A 15,118-nucleotide genomic window follows, 5' to 3' on the forward strand; every position below is an offset into this window, starting at 1 on the left:
CTTCAATAGAACTAATTTCATTCATTTTCATCAAACTGTAAGAATCCAGAGAAAACTAATATTATGTGTAACAGCCACCCAATAAAGCAAGGGACTGAATTATTAAGTGTTCACATAGACAGTAAGCTGAATTGGGAACATCACATTCTCCAGACAGTAAAAAGATTATTGTCAGTAAAATTCAAAATCAGAATACTCTGGTTATTTTCACTCGTTAATTTGCTTTAGTATAATCTTGTGGTGCTACTTATCAGTTTCGGAGAAAGTAATTCCAGTCCCTAATTTGTTATGGAGTAAGCTTTTGGTGCAGCATGTCAGTTTCAGAGAAAACCTTCGTATCACAAGAAAAGGCAGTGAGAATCATGTGGTGTTCATTCAAGAGTGTCATCCCATAGCCTTTTCAAAACGCAAGAAAATTTAACCACAATGTCACAGGAAATATATTCCTCAATTTCGAGGAAGTATGATTATATAGTAACACCTGCAGCCACAAATTTTTGTGTTTTATTAAATCACATGATGCATCATCTGGTATAAATTATTGTGATGTACATTGTTTACTTTTGCTCCTGAGCAGGGTGATGGGAAATGTATTTCCCTCTCAGTTTTATGGCATGCAGTAGACCACCAGGTTCAACTAGTATTCCGGTTAGGCTTCAGTGCTATCTGGAGTTACAGCAACTGCACCAGTAGATGACATCACTTTCACAGCAGCGGAGGAATTTTGCGTGAAATATTTATAAATTTTACACAAGAACCTTCCTGTGAACCACTTTATCTATTTGTAAAAACCAGATCAAAACCCTTACAGAAGTTCATGAGTTGAGCCTGCACATACAAACAGGAGTGAGCAGGGAACTTCAGTTTATACATAGAGGAGGAGATATGTGGAAACCATTTTTCTCCATATATGCATGTAGTCTAGGTATGATACGATCTTTCTCCAGGCCACTATTTACAGCCGCACTCTGTGAAGATGTATACAGTCCATGAGCTACTGTAAGATTATGACACTTTATGGAGAAATGTCATAAAAGTTCAGCGTATATATTTTGAAGAGCAGGAGAGACAGAACTGATCCCTGAGGTAGTCATTTGGAGCTCTATCAAAGTTTTCCGTCCCTTGCTACCAGTGATCTATGTGAATGTAAGTTTACTCATGAAACCACTTCTTCTACTGCATATTGGCAGCCACTGTTGTTAAAATGACATTGACATAAGTATTGTTTACGCCTATAAACAAGCAATGACATAGAGCTGGATATATGTTGGTAGTTTTATTAGTGTTTGGTTTGTACCATATCATTTCCAAAAACCAAATATCTTTTATGAGGACAGGCTAAGATGCCTGTCCCATCACTCATGTCTATCTTCCAACATCTTATCCGTCACTTTCCGTACACAACTGTGGAGCGTTATTGTCCTATATGAATTTGTTTTGTTAGGTGCATAGCCATGAACAAATCTAAATGTACATGGCTTTTGAACCACAGTGCAACTTGGCATTTTACACGTCAGCAAACATTGCCAGAGAAGTAAGAAGTGTTAAGTGACAGGTAAAGATCGTAGGGCTGGCTGGAGAGCAGACCTGTTTGTAATCTATAGCTCTGAAAAAGGATTCACCCATAAGCTAACGAAGTTATCAGGTTTTTTGTGTGCCTTTTACAACTCAACACCTCTACTATTCAGTCAGTTACTAACTGTACTTAAATAATTTAAAATCCTGCAGGACTTCTCATTAACATTAATTTATGAATATATTCTTTAAAAAGTTCTGTATATAACAACATATGTACACTACTGGCCATTAAAATTGCTGCACCACGAAGATGACATGCTACAGACACGAAATTTAACTGACAGGAAGATGATGTTATGATATGCAAATGATTAGCTTTTCAGAGCATTCACACAAGGTTGGTGCCAGTGGCGACACCTACAACGTGCTGACATGAGGAAAGTTTCCAACCGATTTCTCATACACAAACAGCAGTTGACCAGTGTTGCCTGGTAAAACATTGTTGTGATGCCTCATGTAAGGAGGAGAAATGCGTACCATCAAGTTTCCAACTTTGTTAAAGGTCGGATTGTAGCCTATCGCTATTGCGGTTTATCGTATAGCGACATTGCTGCTCGCGTTGGTCGAGATCCAATGACTGTTAGCAGAATATGGAATTGGTGGGTTCAGGAGGGTAATATGGAACGCCGTGCTGGATACCAACAGCCTCGTATCACTAGCAGTCGAGATGACAGGCATCTTATCCGCATGGCTGTAACAGATCGTGCAGCCATGTCTCGATCCTTGAGTCAACAGATGGGGACATTTGCAAGACAACAACCATCTGCACAAACAGTTCGACAATGTTTGCAGCAACATGGACTATCAGCTCGGAGACCATGGCTGCGGTTACCCTTGACACTGCATCACAGACAGAAGAGTCTGCGATGGTGTACTCAATGACGAACCTGGGTGTCATTGGTTACACGTCTGGATCACCTCTTGTTCACATGACGGCACTTTGAACAGTGGACGTTACATTTCAGATGTGTTACAACCCGTGGCTCTACCCTTCATTTGATCCCTGCGGAACCCTACATTTCAAGAGGATAATGCATGGTCGCATGCTGCAGGTCCTGTACGGGCCTTTCTGGATACAGGAAATGTTCGAGTGCTGCCCTGGCCAGCACGTTCTCCAGATCTCTCACCAATTGAAAACATTTGGTCAGTGGTGGCCGAGCAACTGGCTCGACACAATACACCAGTCACTACTCTTGATGAACTGTGGTATCGTGTTGAAGCTGCATGGGCAGCTGTACCTGTACACGCCATCCAAGCTCTGTTTGACTCAATGCCCAGGCATATCAAGGCTGTTATTATGGCCAGAGGTGGTTGTTCTGGGTACTTATTTCTCATGATCTATGCACCCAAATTGCGTGAAAATGTAATCACATGTCAGTTCTAGTATAATATATTTGTCCAATGAATACCCGTTTATCATCTGCATTTCTTCTTGGGGTAGCAATTTTAATGGCCAGTAGTATATATATACAAAATATGTTGCTCAAAGCAGCCAGATTTGAAGCAAAAGTTGTGTTAGATGATTGCTATGTAATTATTGTTAAAGATGAAGATATATGTATGTGTTATTTTGATCAGAACAAATTTATATGAAGCCGTCTTATAACCTGTGCCTGTATTGATGATGAACTCTGCTTTAAACTAACAGCTTAATTCACAGTAAAGATGAGAAAAAATAATTAACCTTAACCTTCTTTTCCTACAGATTCTTTTAAAAATATTCTCTTTCTTGGACGCCAAGTTCCTCGTATCATCAGTGAGCTTAGTATGCAGACAATTTCATGCTATATTGGTTGATCCAAACATGTGGAAGTATCGAGTGAAGAAAAGGATGAAATATAGCTATCCTGCAATTGGTAGTAAGTACCACATGAAAATTTTATTACTTCAAAAATATGTTCACTTTCTGTATGAAATCATAGGTTTTGCAGCACACAGGAGCCATATAATAATAATGGTGATAGTAATGATGACAATAATAAAATAATGATAGTAGTAGTATTGATGAGAATAATAACAGTAATATGTCAAATGGTTGGATGAATGACATGGTAGGTACAGTGGCTTCATGAAAAACATATAGTTTAAACGACAAAATAAAAACATAAAATAACTGTCATAATGATTGCAAGGTCGTAGTGATCCTTGGATAGCCAATTTAGGCTAAGCAGAGGCCAGTATACATAGAGCTTAAAGCATATAGCCTCTGAAGAAACACAGTTTACAAACAAAATACCATTACTGGCCTTCAAAGTAATCGCCATTAGCTACAACACACTTCTGCTATTGGTTGTAAAGGTGTTGGAAACTGTCGGCAACATGGTCACATGTTGAGGGATATCCACATCGTTACAAGAGATGAGATCTTGTGCTAGTAATACGAGCCGGAGATCGTGTGACAGTCAATGATGTTGTGTACCATCATCTTCCTCACCTCCATCATATAGAAATACATGGTAGATCAAGCCCTTGCTGTTGAAAAAGTGATCAAGATCATCTTAATCTTGGGTTTTGTAAGCCAACATTTTTGGGGGGACCGGCAAAGACAATGAACACCGTACCATTGACTGTCACTTGGTCTCCAGATCGTATTGGTAGCACAAGGTCTCATTTCTCATAATTGTGCAGATATCCAATAACAAGAGACTATGGTGCTTCAAGCGGTTCCACAAAATGTTAACTGACAGTTTCCAAAAGCTCTACAGTGAATACCAGAAGTGTGTTGTAGCTAGTGTCTCTCGTAAGTGGTGAAAAAAAGAGAATTAGCTGTAGTAATAGTCACAAGATCTGAAGTTGGAAAGGAGGGTGGAACGAAAGACAGATTGTGAGGTAGTAGAGAGTACTGATTGATCATGTGCCTTGGTTTACCGGTAACTCCAAGTTGTCTGATGCCTCACTTTGTACATGCAAGATGCTTATCACTTCCTCCACCACCATCATCATCTTTAAACCAACCAACCAACCAACTATGGGTCCTATAACATTACAGCCAGGCTCTTTGCTTGTCATTGTCTGAGTACAGACATCCCCCATGTCCAGACAAGGGGCTAAGTGTGACCAGGATGTCATAAAACACTACCTCTCCCACTGTTGTCCTGACAACAAACTTGTTACCTCCTTCCTAAACAGAAACATGTTTCACTGTCATTTCTCCCTCAACAACTCCATTGCCACTTGAGCCACCTACTGACCAGTACTCCCCTTATCACTAGTGCATCAAGAAACTGTCAACATACCCTGAGAAGAAATCACAATGAAAATCCTTCCCTCGTTGCTAACCAAATTATGCTGTATTGTAGTCTGTCTCTGTGCCATCCCTGATCCCAGTCCTGTGCCCCATAAATCATATCTCACAGTCATTTCCTTCCACTCAAATAATTGCAACATGTGAAAGCAGCTACATCATATACCAGCTGAGGTGCAGTTATACTCACGAGCAGTTGAATTCGGTATAGCTATGGCCTCGGAGAGACAGAACATTTTTGCTACCTCACCAATTCAGCACACTATGTGACTCATATCAATTGTCACACGGCAGTAGAATTCAGGGTAGGCAAGACATGCTATATCAGTACATTTGACTGTGACTATCCTTCATTTCTGAGGTAATCTAGACAAAGCGTTTTTCGCATGCCACAGTGTCAAGATTGATACTGATACTGCCATAGGCAATGACATGTCAGCGTTATTGTCAGTTTTATCAGTAGATACGTGGTCTACATTACAGCAAATTGCTTGCCATTTCAGTGTTGAACAGCAACAACCAATGAGCAGGTGTGGCATCCAACATCATCATCTCACTATAATATACAGAAGCTAATGCTTTACATGTGTGCCTTTGGTGACCACAGGGCACAGACAGTATTATGGCAACAAAAAGACTGTCATGTGCATAGTGTGGACGAAGGTCTCCTACAATGATAACTCATGGTACGCATTGGCAGATGCTGCTAAACAGGATGTGAATATGTTGAAAATTATGTGAGGGACTGCATCTCGCTTATCAGCATGGCACTTTTCAAACTGCTGGTGGAGCTAGTCTTGTGCTGTGTGTGTGTGTGTGTGTGTGTGTGTGTGTGTGTGTGATTTTTCCTGCTCTTCATGTGTGTGCATGTTTTTTGTTTACCTACAGCAGCATGCACAAAACTGTAACTACAACAAGATGTTGCAGCACTCTATCACTCCGGAATTTGGAATTGTGTCAGAATGGATCACACAATAAATGTGAGGTTGCTAGTGTGGAACCCCCCCCCACCCACCCACCACCACCACCTCACCCCTTCATGCCCCTCCTCCCAACTCCTCCCAGGTCACCTGCTAATTTCAAATGTCTTGCATGATGCCTTTTGTAGGTTAACAAATCCTATGAAGTCATCTTGATTTTTCTAAAATCCTACTTCCATTATCAAGCACTCAGAACTGCTACTGTGGAGCTATTACCTTTCTACAGGCAAACTAATCATCATCTAACAGATCCTCAGTTTTCTTTTTTCATTCTTCTGTATATTATTCCTGCTAGCAACTCAGACGCTTGAGCTGTCGAGCTGAGTATGCAATAGTTCTCCCTTTTATCAGAACTTTGCTATTTCGGGAGTGTGTGGATGATATTTTTCCAGTAGTCTGATGGTATATCTCCAGTCACTTCGATTCTATATGGTTTCCACTTCCCCAAATGATTTTAGATATTCTGAAGGAGTGCTGTTTTAGTTCTGCCTTATTTGCTCACAAGTCTTACAAAACTCTGTTAAATTCTGACTCCAATAGTGAATCCCATTTCTTCTTTTATCACATCATGCAGTTTCTCCCTCTGATCAAGCCCATCAGTGTACTGTTTCTACCTATCCACTCTCTCCTCTACATTTAACAGTGTTATTTCTCTTGTGCCCGTAATGTTGAGAATTTTCGCTTTAGTTTCACAGAAGAATGCTTTTTCTTTTCAGTATTCATACCTTGCGATGACAATCTTTTTTTTTCTATTTCTTCACATTTTTCCTGCAATCATATCACTTTACTTCTTTGTACTTCCTATTGGTATCTTACCCAAGTGCCTTACTTTGTTGTATGCTTCTTTTTGCCTTAACTTTTTGCTCTCTCTTCTTTCATCAGTTGATTGAAGTATTTCTTCTGTTACTCAAGAATTCTTTGCAGTCTCCTTCCACAGTTCTCAGTTAGCCTTTCTCCTCTCTTATTTTTGTGCCACCAAGCCCATATTCTCTCATAATGTGTCTTCTGTTCCTTCCCCTGCCACAACATTGCAATCACCCATGATGATTAGATTTTCACTTCCCTTTACATACTAAATTAGCTGTTGAATGTCCTCACATACTTTTTCTTTCTCTTCATCTTCCATGTATTACATCAGCATGTACATCTAAACAACTGTTGTTTTTGTTGGTTTCTTGTTGATTCTGATGAGAACAGTCAGATCCTTGAACTGTTCATAGTAATCTACTCCTGTTTCTAATGAATCCCACTCTCACTATACTCCTTTCTGCTCTGCTATTGACTCTCTGTATGTCCATCTTTTCAGAGATGGTTGCGAGACTTAGCTGTTCGCTACAGGATGTCAAATCAAACATCTCTCAGCCATCTAATTTCCAAACTTATTGTATTTGGCTGCCAGTTTTGGCAATTTACCACGCCATCTTCAGGCCCCTGACCGACGTGTACAAAGATTCCACCTCGGTTAAGGTCAAAACAGGGGCCAGCATTCAAGTACTGGTACCTGTAGATTTCTTCTTGCTGTAGCAATCACTTCAACTATCTCTGAATGCTGGCCCCTGTTTTGACTAGAACCAAGGTGGAATCTTGCAACATGTTGGTCAGGGGCCTGAAGATGGCATGATAAACCACCAAAACTGGTTGCCAAATAAAATAAGGTTGGAAATTAGATGGCTGAAAGGTGTTTAATAACACATCATTACCCTTTACTCACTTGATCAGAAATCATTATCTTTTTTAAATTTTGTTTCACTGTCCTCACTATATCTAGACTGAGCCTTTGCATTTCCCTTTTTAGATTTTCTAGCTGTTCTACCACATTAAGACTTCTGATGTTCGACATTCCAACTCATATACTGTTAGCCTCTCATTCATTATTGACTCTTTTTCTTATGGTTATGTGCCCCTTGGCATCCCTTCCCAACATCCAATACAGAATCTTCAGCCAAGGGATATATCCTCCATGACACCTTTTCAATTACAGGATACATATTGTGTGTATTTAATGCACTGGTTTCCATTGCCTGCTGCATTCTTACGCTATTGATCATTGATGATTCTTCAACCCTTTAGGGGCAGTTTCCCACACCAGGCACAAGAGGGTGCTCCTTCACCTTCTTTGACAAGCTCGCTGGCAGAACGAGGATAACTTCTTTTATCGAAAGTCTTTATCCGCCATTGCTATTGGTTTTTATTCAAAATTTACTGATTGAGAGCAAACCCAGGACACAGGATGTTTTGATTAGTAGTCAAAGTTGTTAGCCCTGTACCGTGGGCACCTCTGTAGAAAATGAGTAAGAAGTAATACAAACTAACAGCTAGAGATAAGTACACTAGAAGTCGGATATTGCTCGACTGGAAAAAAAAAAGAAAGAGGAAGGAAGGAAAACATGCACACACACACACACACACACACACACACACACACACACACACACTGGAGCCATGGCTGTAGTCAGATTTGAATGAGAGGAAGAGCATTGAGGAAGGGAAGATGTCAATAGCGAAAAGAATTGCAAGAGCGAGAATAATGACTTCAGTAACACATAAAATGTGTGCAAACATCTCCAGGATAAAGTAATATATAAAGTTAGTGAAAATGTGTAAAGGGATAGTATGCAAACACACAATTTTTCTATTCAAAATGTGAAAGTACTGTGCTAGGCAGGTCAAAGTAAAGCAGGGAAAAATAAATATCTTCCACATCCCACATTAGTACATATGCTGTAAAAATTACACTTTTACTGGTTTGTTGTAGTCATTCTTTGCTTATCTTCCCTGGAGTCGACATGTTTGTCGTAGTCATATTCTTGAGTATAAAAGTTCTCATGAGATCTCACTTTCTTGGCAGATGAGGATGCTATTGACTGGCAACGTGCATGTGTTTCACTGGAATCTGAACGTTTCTACTGGACCCATCGACATGAAACAATGCTGCAGTTGGAACCTGCGGATTATGTACATATTGCTGCTGTTGACTCAGTTGCTCTGATTCATGTAAGTGACTGTGATGTAAACATAGTTATAACTATAAGACAAAATTCAGAAACCCTGTGAATTTTATTGTCGTCTATGAAGTCACTGCATGGACTAGTTGCTCAGAGCCGATCTGACCAGTAAGAATTTCATAATTTGGAAACAAAGCTACTAGGATATGGAACTTTGAATCTGAGACTTAAATATGGCAGTATGTATTGTAGTACAATTTATTATTTTCTGATGTGTTGGATTTATTTTAATGTATTCTGTACACACTCAGATCCATTGCAAAGCACATGGTTCAATCTCATACCCTCCCCCCCCCCCCCCCCCCCCCCCCGCCCCTTCCTCCAATCCGTTTCAATCCTCCACCCCTTCTGTACTTCCTTGGCCATCAGGTGAGAGCATTGGATTTTACATACTAGTGTGTGTGTGTGTGTGTGTGTGTGTGTGTGTGTGTGTGTTTTGGTTTGTGTGTGTGTGTGTTTTCATACTTAATAATGTAATGTTCGTTTTACTCTTCTTAATGACAAAGCCTGTCTTCTGTAAGAAATATATCACCTGATAAAGGATAGTGATTCTATTGGAATATCTGGAGAATGGAATTCTCAGGGCATTACATTTTAGCTGGGAAAATCAGGCATCTTGGGGAATTTCAAATATTTCATAAAGTCTCAGGGAATTCTGTTTTTAACGTAGCACTGAAATTTAATTTCATTGAGTTTTATAAATCACAAATTTTAAAATACTTTGTATTTCACAGTGTGTTAATTATATGAATGTCATCCCATATAAATTATTGATGTTTAAAAAACTGTAGTCAAACTACTGCTTATGACCAGTATAACTCAGCCAAGAGGAGACAAAAGTCGTTATTGCTGTGAGATGCTCTTCTCCCTCTCCTGTTGAACCTTAATTTAACAGGGGCTTCTTATGATGTCATCTTGCTTCCTATACCTGGATTTCTCAGAGAAATTATTTTTCAAGTTTGAGTAGCTATCCTGTGATAACATATGTAATTGTTAACCAGAAGGTTCACATGGAGCCACCAGAGCTTATAATACATTGAGCCACACCTTCTTGTTTCTGGAATCCACTGTTTATTTCTCAGTGACCAGCATCTTGTGAACAAGGACTGTGGTGTTCCTGAACATGTGATAGATACTCATGGTATATGATAAATGTAGTGGGCTGACAAGACAGCCAGTCCACAGTGACGGGTAACCGAAAGGCACGCATACACACACGCCGACTGGCGTGAAGTCTGGAACAGGATACGTAATGAATGCTAATAAGAAAAGTACGTAGCTTCTATAATACTGATCTTTAATCCATCATTGTGGTACATCGCTCTTGACAATACAAATGAGACTTTAATTACAAGCACTGTAAGGCTAATGGCGCCTTGCTAGGTTGTAGCCATGGACTTAGCTGAAGGCTATTCTAACTGTCTCTCGGCAAATGAGAGAAAGGCTTCGTCAGTGTAGTCGCTAGCAAAGTCGTCGTACAACTGGGGCGAGTGCTAGTCCGTCTTTCTAGACCTGCCATGTGGTGGCGCTAGGTCTGCAATTACTGACAGTGGCGACACGCGGGTCCGACATGTACTACTGGACTGCGGCCGATTTAAAGCTACCACCTAGCAAGTGTGGTGTCTGGAGGTGACACCACAGTAAAATTGACCAAATTCAGGTGCACTGGAAATGATCATTAAGAAATGTTTCACACTTCCTACATCGCGTTTTTCTTCTGTCACAAATACCATATTGAAGATTTTTTTCATCTAAAGTTTGAAAAATCTGCTTTTATCTCAAATGATAGTTGGAACATATCACATACAATCAATTAGAAAATCACAGTAATTTTTTAGGTATCTCAGTTTTTTCAGGAAATGTACACACACCTCATCCTTCCTGGCTGGGAGGGAGTATAGGAAGTACAGGAAGGTAAGAAAAGTGGAGCAAATGACTGTGCATCAGAGCATGGAGAAATAACGTGGATAAATGCTGATAATATTCGTGGATAAATGCTGATAATATTCACAAAACTCTCTCTCTCTCTCTCTCTCTCTCTCTCTCTCTCTCTCTCTGTGTGTGTGTGTGTGTGTGTGTGTGTGTGTGTGTGTGTGTGTGTTTTTGGAATTCTGGAGCAGTAGAGGAAAGTGTGAGTCTTTGAAAGCAAGATTGTTGGCTGTAAGTTGGCTGTGGTCATTCCATCTTTGGTATTTTGATTGTGATTTTATTGTCACACAGAATCTGAAATCAATTACAATTTTCTAGAGCAGTGTTGTCAACAAGAATTACCACTCCACACTGAAAGCTTATTTATTAAGCTGCCTCAGCAAGGAATGCCCCTATTATTATTTTATTTATTTGTGTCTCATGTGGGGGGCGGGGGGGGGGGGGGGGGGGGAGTTTCTGTTTTTGTTCTTTGACATATCTTTCTAGTTTCCACTATTTTTCCTTATTTCTTCTTCATAGGTCTTCAGCCATCAGGTCAGCTGACAGCGGCTTGCCATATTTTTCTGTCATTGGTCTTCCTTGTAAAAGTGGTATAGGTGATGCAGCTGGTATTTTCCATGATGTGGGCATGTGTTCTAATCTCGGCCTATCTGTGGTGTTTTTTGCCTCTATATCCCTTCAGTAATACTTGTAATGACAGCACATGTGTTAGCAAATGGCTGACCCAAGTATCCCTTCTGCATAGGATAACCTTCCAAAGTATGGCTTCTCCTCCGCTCTGTGGAGCACCTTATCATTTAATACCTTGTCTACCCAGGCAGTCTTTAGCACTCTACAGTAACACCACATTGCGAGGGCTGTTATTATATCTTTTTATGCTTCTTCAAATATTCATGTTTCACTTCCATACAGCAACTCACTCCAAACAAACATCTTATGGTGTCTTTCCTGATATGTTTGTTTATGCAGATGAGTCTGGAGAGGGTTCTTTACTTGTTAAAAGCAGCCTTTGCTGGCAGACTCAGGTTGCAGTATCCTTTGCTCCTCCATCTGATGTAATTTAATCCCCACGTAGGCAAAGGAATCAATGGCTCCCAGTCACTATTGTTAAGTAAGAATTTAGCAGTGGTGTTTTGTCAACTCATCACTAAGATTTTTAATAATTTTTGAACTCATAATTGGAACATCAGCAATCTTGTAATGCAATTTCAAGCTTGCAAACGCTTTTTATTTTAATGGCATGCTAACTGGTTTCAGTGGTATGTAGACTATCTTCAGACCAATGGAGCTGTTGTAAGTGGAAGGAACACCTGTCACCAATTGCTTCAACTCTCTGTAGTGGCGTTGAATGGTGATTCAGGATGTCGTTTCCTGTACTTGATCCTCCAATCCCTCAGAGTTTGTTACACTGTGTGGTATCCATATTTTCTACTGGTCTCCTTATTGTGAAGTGTGTAAATGAAGCGTGCACAAGAGATTTGTGTGTTTATGTATCATTGCATAATTTAGGGAGAACTGTGGATTCTGTAATGGAGATAACAACTGCTTGTGATACAGTTAAGTGACCACGAGAACATTACCAAGTTCAGTGTGATACATCTGCAGGTTTTGTAGAGCAGTCTGATTGCTGATGATTAGTTTATTGTTTAGAAAGATCAGTAGAAGTAAAAGGAACATAGCTGAGTATTAAACACATTCTAAACAGCAAAGGCTACATAAAGACATTGGAAAATAATTAATTATTCTGATTTTAAAATTCCGTTTATGACCAAAGTCCTTGCACTGACTTAGGTTGGGTCATTCTGTTTGTTGACATTTGTAATGATTGTAACAACATTTGCTGTAACTTTTTATCTGTACCTCATCATGAAGGCCACACAAAGTAATTTTTAAATTTATATCCCTGCTTTAATTTTTTATGTATAAACTTCAGTACAATGAAGAAACTAACGTGAAGATAACATTTTGAACAGGGTGGACAGCTCTGTGTCTCTGGGTCGAGAGACAGGAGCTTGGCACTATGGGATCTTACGTCAACTGGATCTGTAAATGGCTACCTGCGACAGGATGCTCATTCTGGATGGATCTGGGCCCTGCTTCCTGATGCAAAAGAGCCTGGAACATTGTATTCTTGTTCCTGGGACTACACTGTCAAGTGCTGGGACGTACACAGAGTTCTAGAACAGCGGTCATCTACTGCGTCAGTGTCTCTCCAACTGTTACTAAAACCAAATTATTGTGCTAATTAAATTACAGCTGACTCCCCATATAATGTAAAATATGACAGGAAAACAGTTCCAATAATGTATAATAAATAAGTAGCTAGTGTTGCGCTTTTCAAAATAGGATTAAATTTAGTTTTAATTACAGTAAAAGCAACAATTTGTCTCAAATGAGCAGGTCCAAGCAAAGATTTAGAAATTAAATGAGATATTATTACACATGTGTTTAAGCATTGAACATTCTGTAACAAAAGGTTTGTGCAAGTAAGTGAATAGCCCTGGACACCCACACTTTGAGGCAGTGCTTTTTCTCATCAAGTGTACCTCACAAACTGATTCAAAACTTAAACTACCACCAACTGCTCTCCAACCTCCTGAAAATAACTTCTGGAGTATTTACCTGTGTGCAGTTACAGGAGAGCCTCTGTAAGAGCCTGGAACAATGCTAGAAGAGATAATCACTGATTCAAGCTATAAACTGTCCCAAGATAAATTGTTATGTCAGTTAGAGGAGGACTTCCAGCAAAGAGCAAGTTTCTGGATGAGATCTTTATATGGCACATGATTTTAATGGGTAATGAAATTTCAGTGTAGCAATATTTTAGTGAAACTAACATTTCATTTCTGTGTATTTTTGTATCTGTGGTGATTGTAGGAATCTGGTCAGAAATATCGTACTTTACAATATATAACTGTACCCCCAAGAATCATGGACCTCACCCTTGGTGGGGAGGCTTGCGTGCCTCAGCAACACAAATAGCCGTACCATAGGTGCAACCACAATGGAGGGGTATCTGTTGAGAGGCCAGACAAATGTGTGGTTCCTGAAGAGGGGCAGCAGCCTTTTCAGTAGTTGCAGGTGCAACAGTCTGGATGATTGACTGATCTGGCCTTGTAACACTAACCAAAACGGCCTTTCTGTGCTGGTACAGCAAACGGCTAAAAGCAGGGGGACACTACAGCAGTAATTTTTCCCGAGGACATGCAGCTTTACTGCATGGTTAAATGATGATGTCATCCTTTTGGGTAAAATATTGTAGAGGTAAAATAGTCCCCCATTCGGATCTCTGGGCGGGGACTACTCAGGAGGACATTGTTATCACGAGAAAGAAAACTGGCGTTCTACAGATCGGAGCATGGAATGTCAGATCCCTTAATCGGGCAGGTAGGTTAGAAAATGTAAAAAGGGAAATGGATAGGTTAAAGTTCGATATAGTGGGAATTAATGAAGTTCGGTGGCAGGAGGAACCAGACTTCTGGTCAGGTGAATACAGGGTTATAAATACAAAATCAAATAGGGGTAATGCAGGAGTAAGTTTAATAATGAATAAAAAAAACAGGAGTGTGGATAAGCTACTACAAACAGCATAATGAACGCACTATTGACACCCAAATAGACACAAAACCCACATCTACTACAGTAGTACAAGTTTATGTGCCAACTAGCTCTGCAGATGGCGAAGAAATTGATGAAATGTATGATGAGATAAAAGAAATTATTCAGATAGTGAAGGGAGACAAAAATTTAATAGTCATGGGTAACTGGAATTTGATAGTGGGAAAAGGAAGGAAAGGAAACGTAGTAGGTGAATATGGAATGGGGGTAAGAAATGAAAGAGAAAGCTCCCTTTTAGAATTTTGCACAGAATATAACTTAATCACAGCTAACACTTGCTTCAAGAATCATGAAAGGAGGTTGTATAGATGGAAGAGGCTTGGAGATACTGGAAGGTTTCAGATAGATTATATAATATTAAGACAGAGATTTAGGAACCAGGTTTTAAGTTGTAAGACATTTCCAGGGGCAGATGTGGTCTCTGACAACTATCTATTGGTTATGAACGGTAGATTAAAACTGAAGAAACTGCAAAAAGGTAGGTATTTAAGGAGATGGGACCTGGATAAACTTAAAGAACCAGAGGTTGCAAAGAGTTTCAGGGAAAGCATTAGGGAACGACTGACAGGAATGGGGGAAGGAAATACAGTGGAAGAAGAACGGGTAGGTTTGTGGGATGAAATAGTGAAGGCAGCAGAGGATCAAGTAGGTAAAAAGACAAGGGCTAGTAGAAATCCTTAGGTAACAGAAGATACATTGAATTTAATTGATGAAAGGAGAAATTATAAAAAATGCAGTAAATGAAGCAGGGAAAAAGGAATAAA

The 15,118-nt window shown here is 39.7% G+C and overlaps 1 protein-coding gene across 2 annotated transcripts in view; it reads left to right on the forward strand.

Annotated features, from left to right (window-relative positions):
• The window catches only part of LOC126191515 (F-box/WD repeat-containing protein 9-like), a 116,447-nt gene that overhangs the window by 27,142 nt on the left and 74,187 nt on the right, over positions 1–15,118 (forward strand). For both annotated transcript variants that reach the window (XM_049932412.1, XM_049932413.1), the window contains exons 3-5: positions 3,284–3,437; positions 8,651–8,796; positions 12,710–12,936. In XM_049932412.1, the coding sequence (XP_049788369.1) occupies positions 3,284–3,437; positions 8,651–8,796; positions 12,710–12,936 (527 nt within the window). The remainder of the gene's footprint in view (positions 1–3,283; positions 3,438–8,650; positions 8,797–12,709; positions 12,937–15,118) is intronic.

Source organism: Schistocerca cancellata, chromosome 6, assembly GCF_023864275.1.
Source record: "Schistocerca cancellata isolate TAMUIC-IGC-003103 chromosome 6, iqSchCanc2.1, whole genome shotgun sequence".
NCBI lineage: Eukaryota > Metazoa > Arthropoda > Insecta > Orthoptera > Acrididae > Schistocerca > Schistocerca cancellata.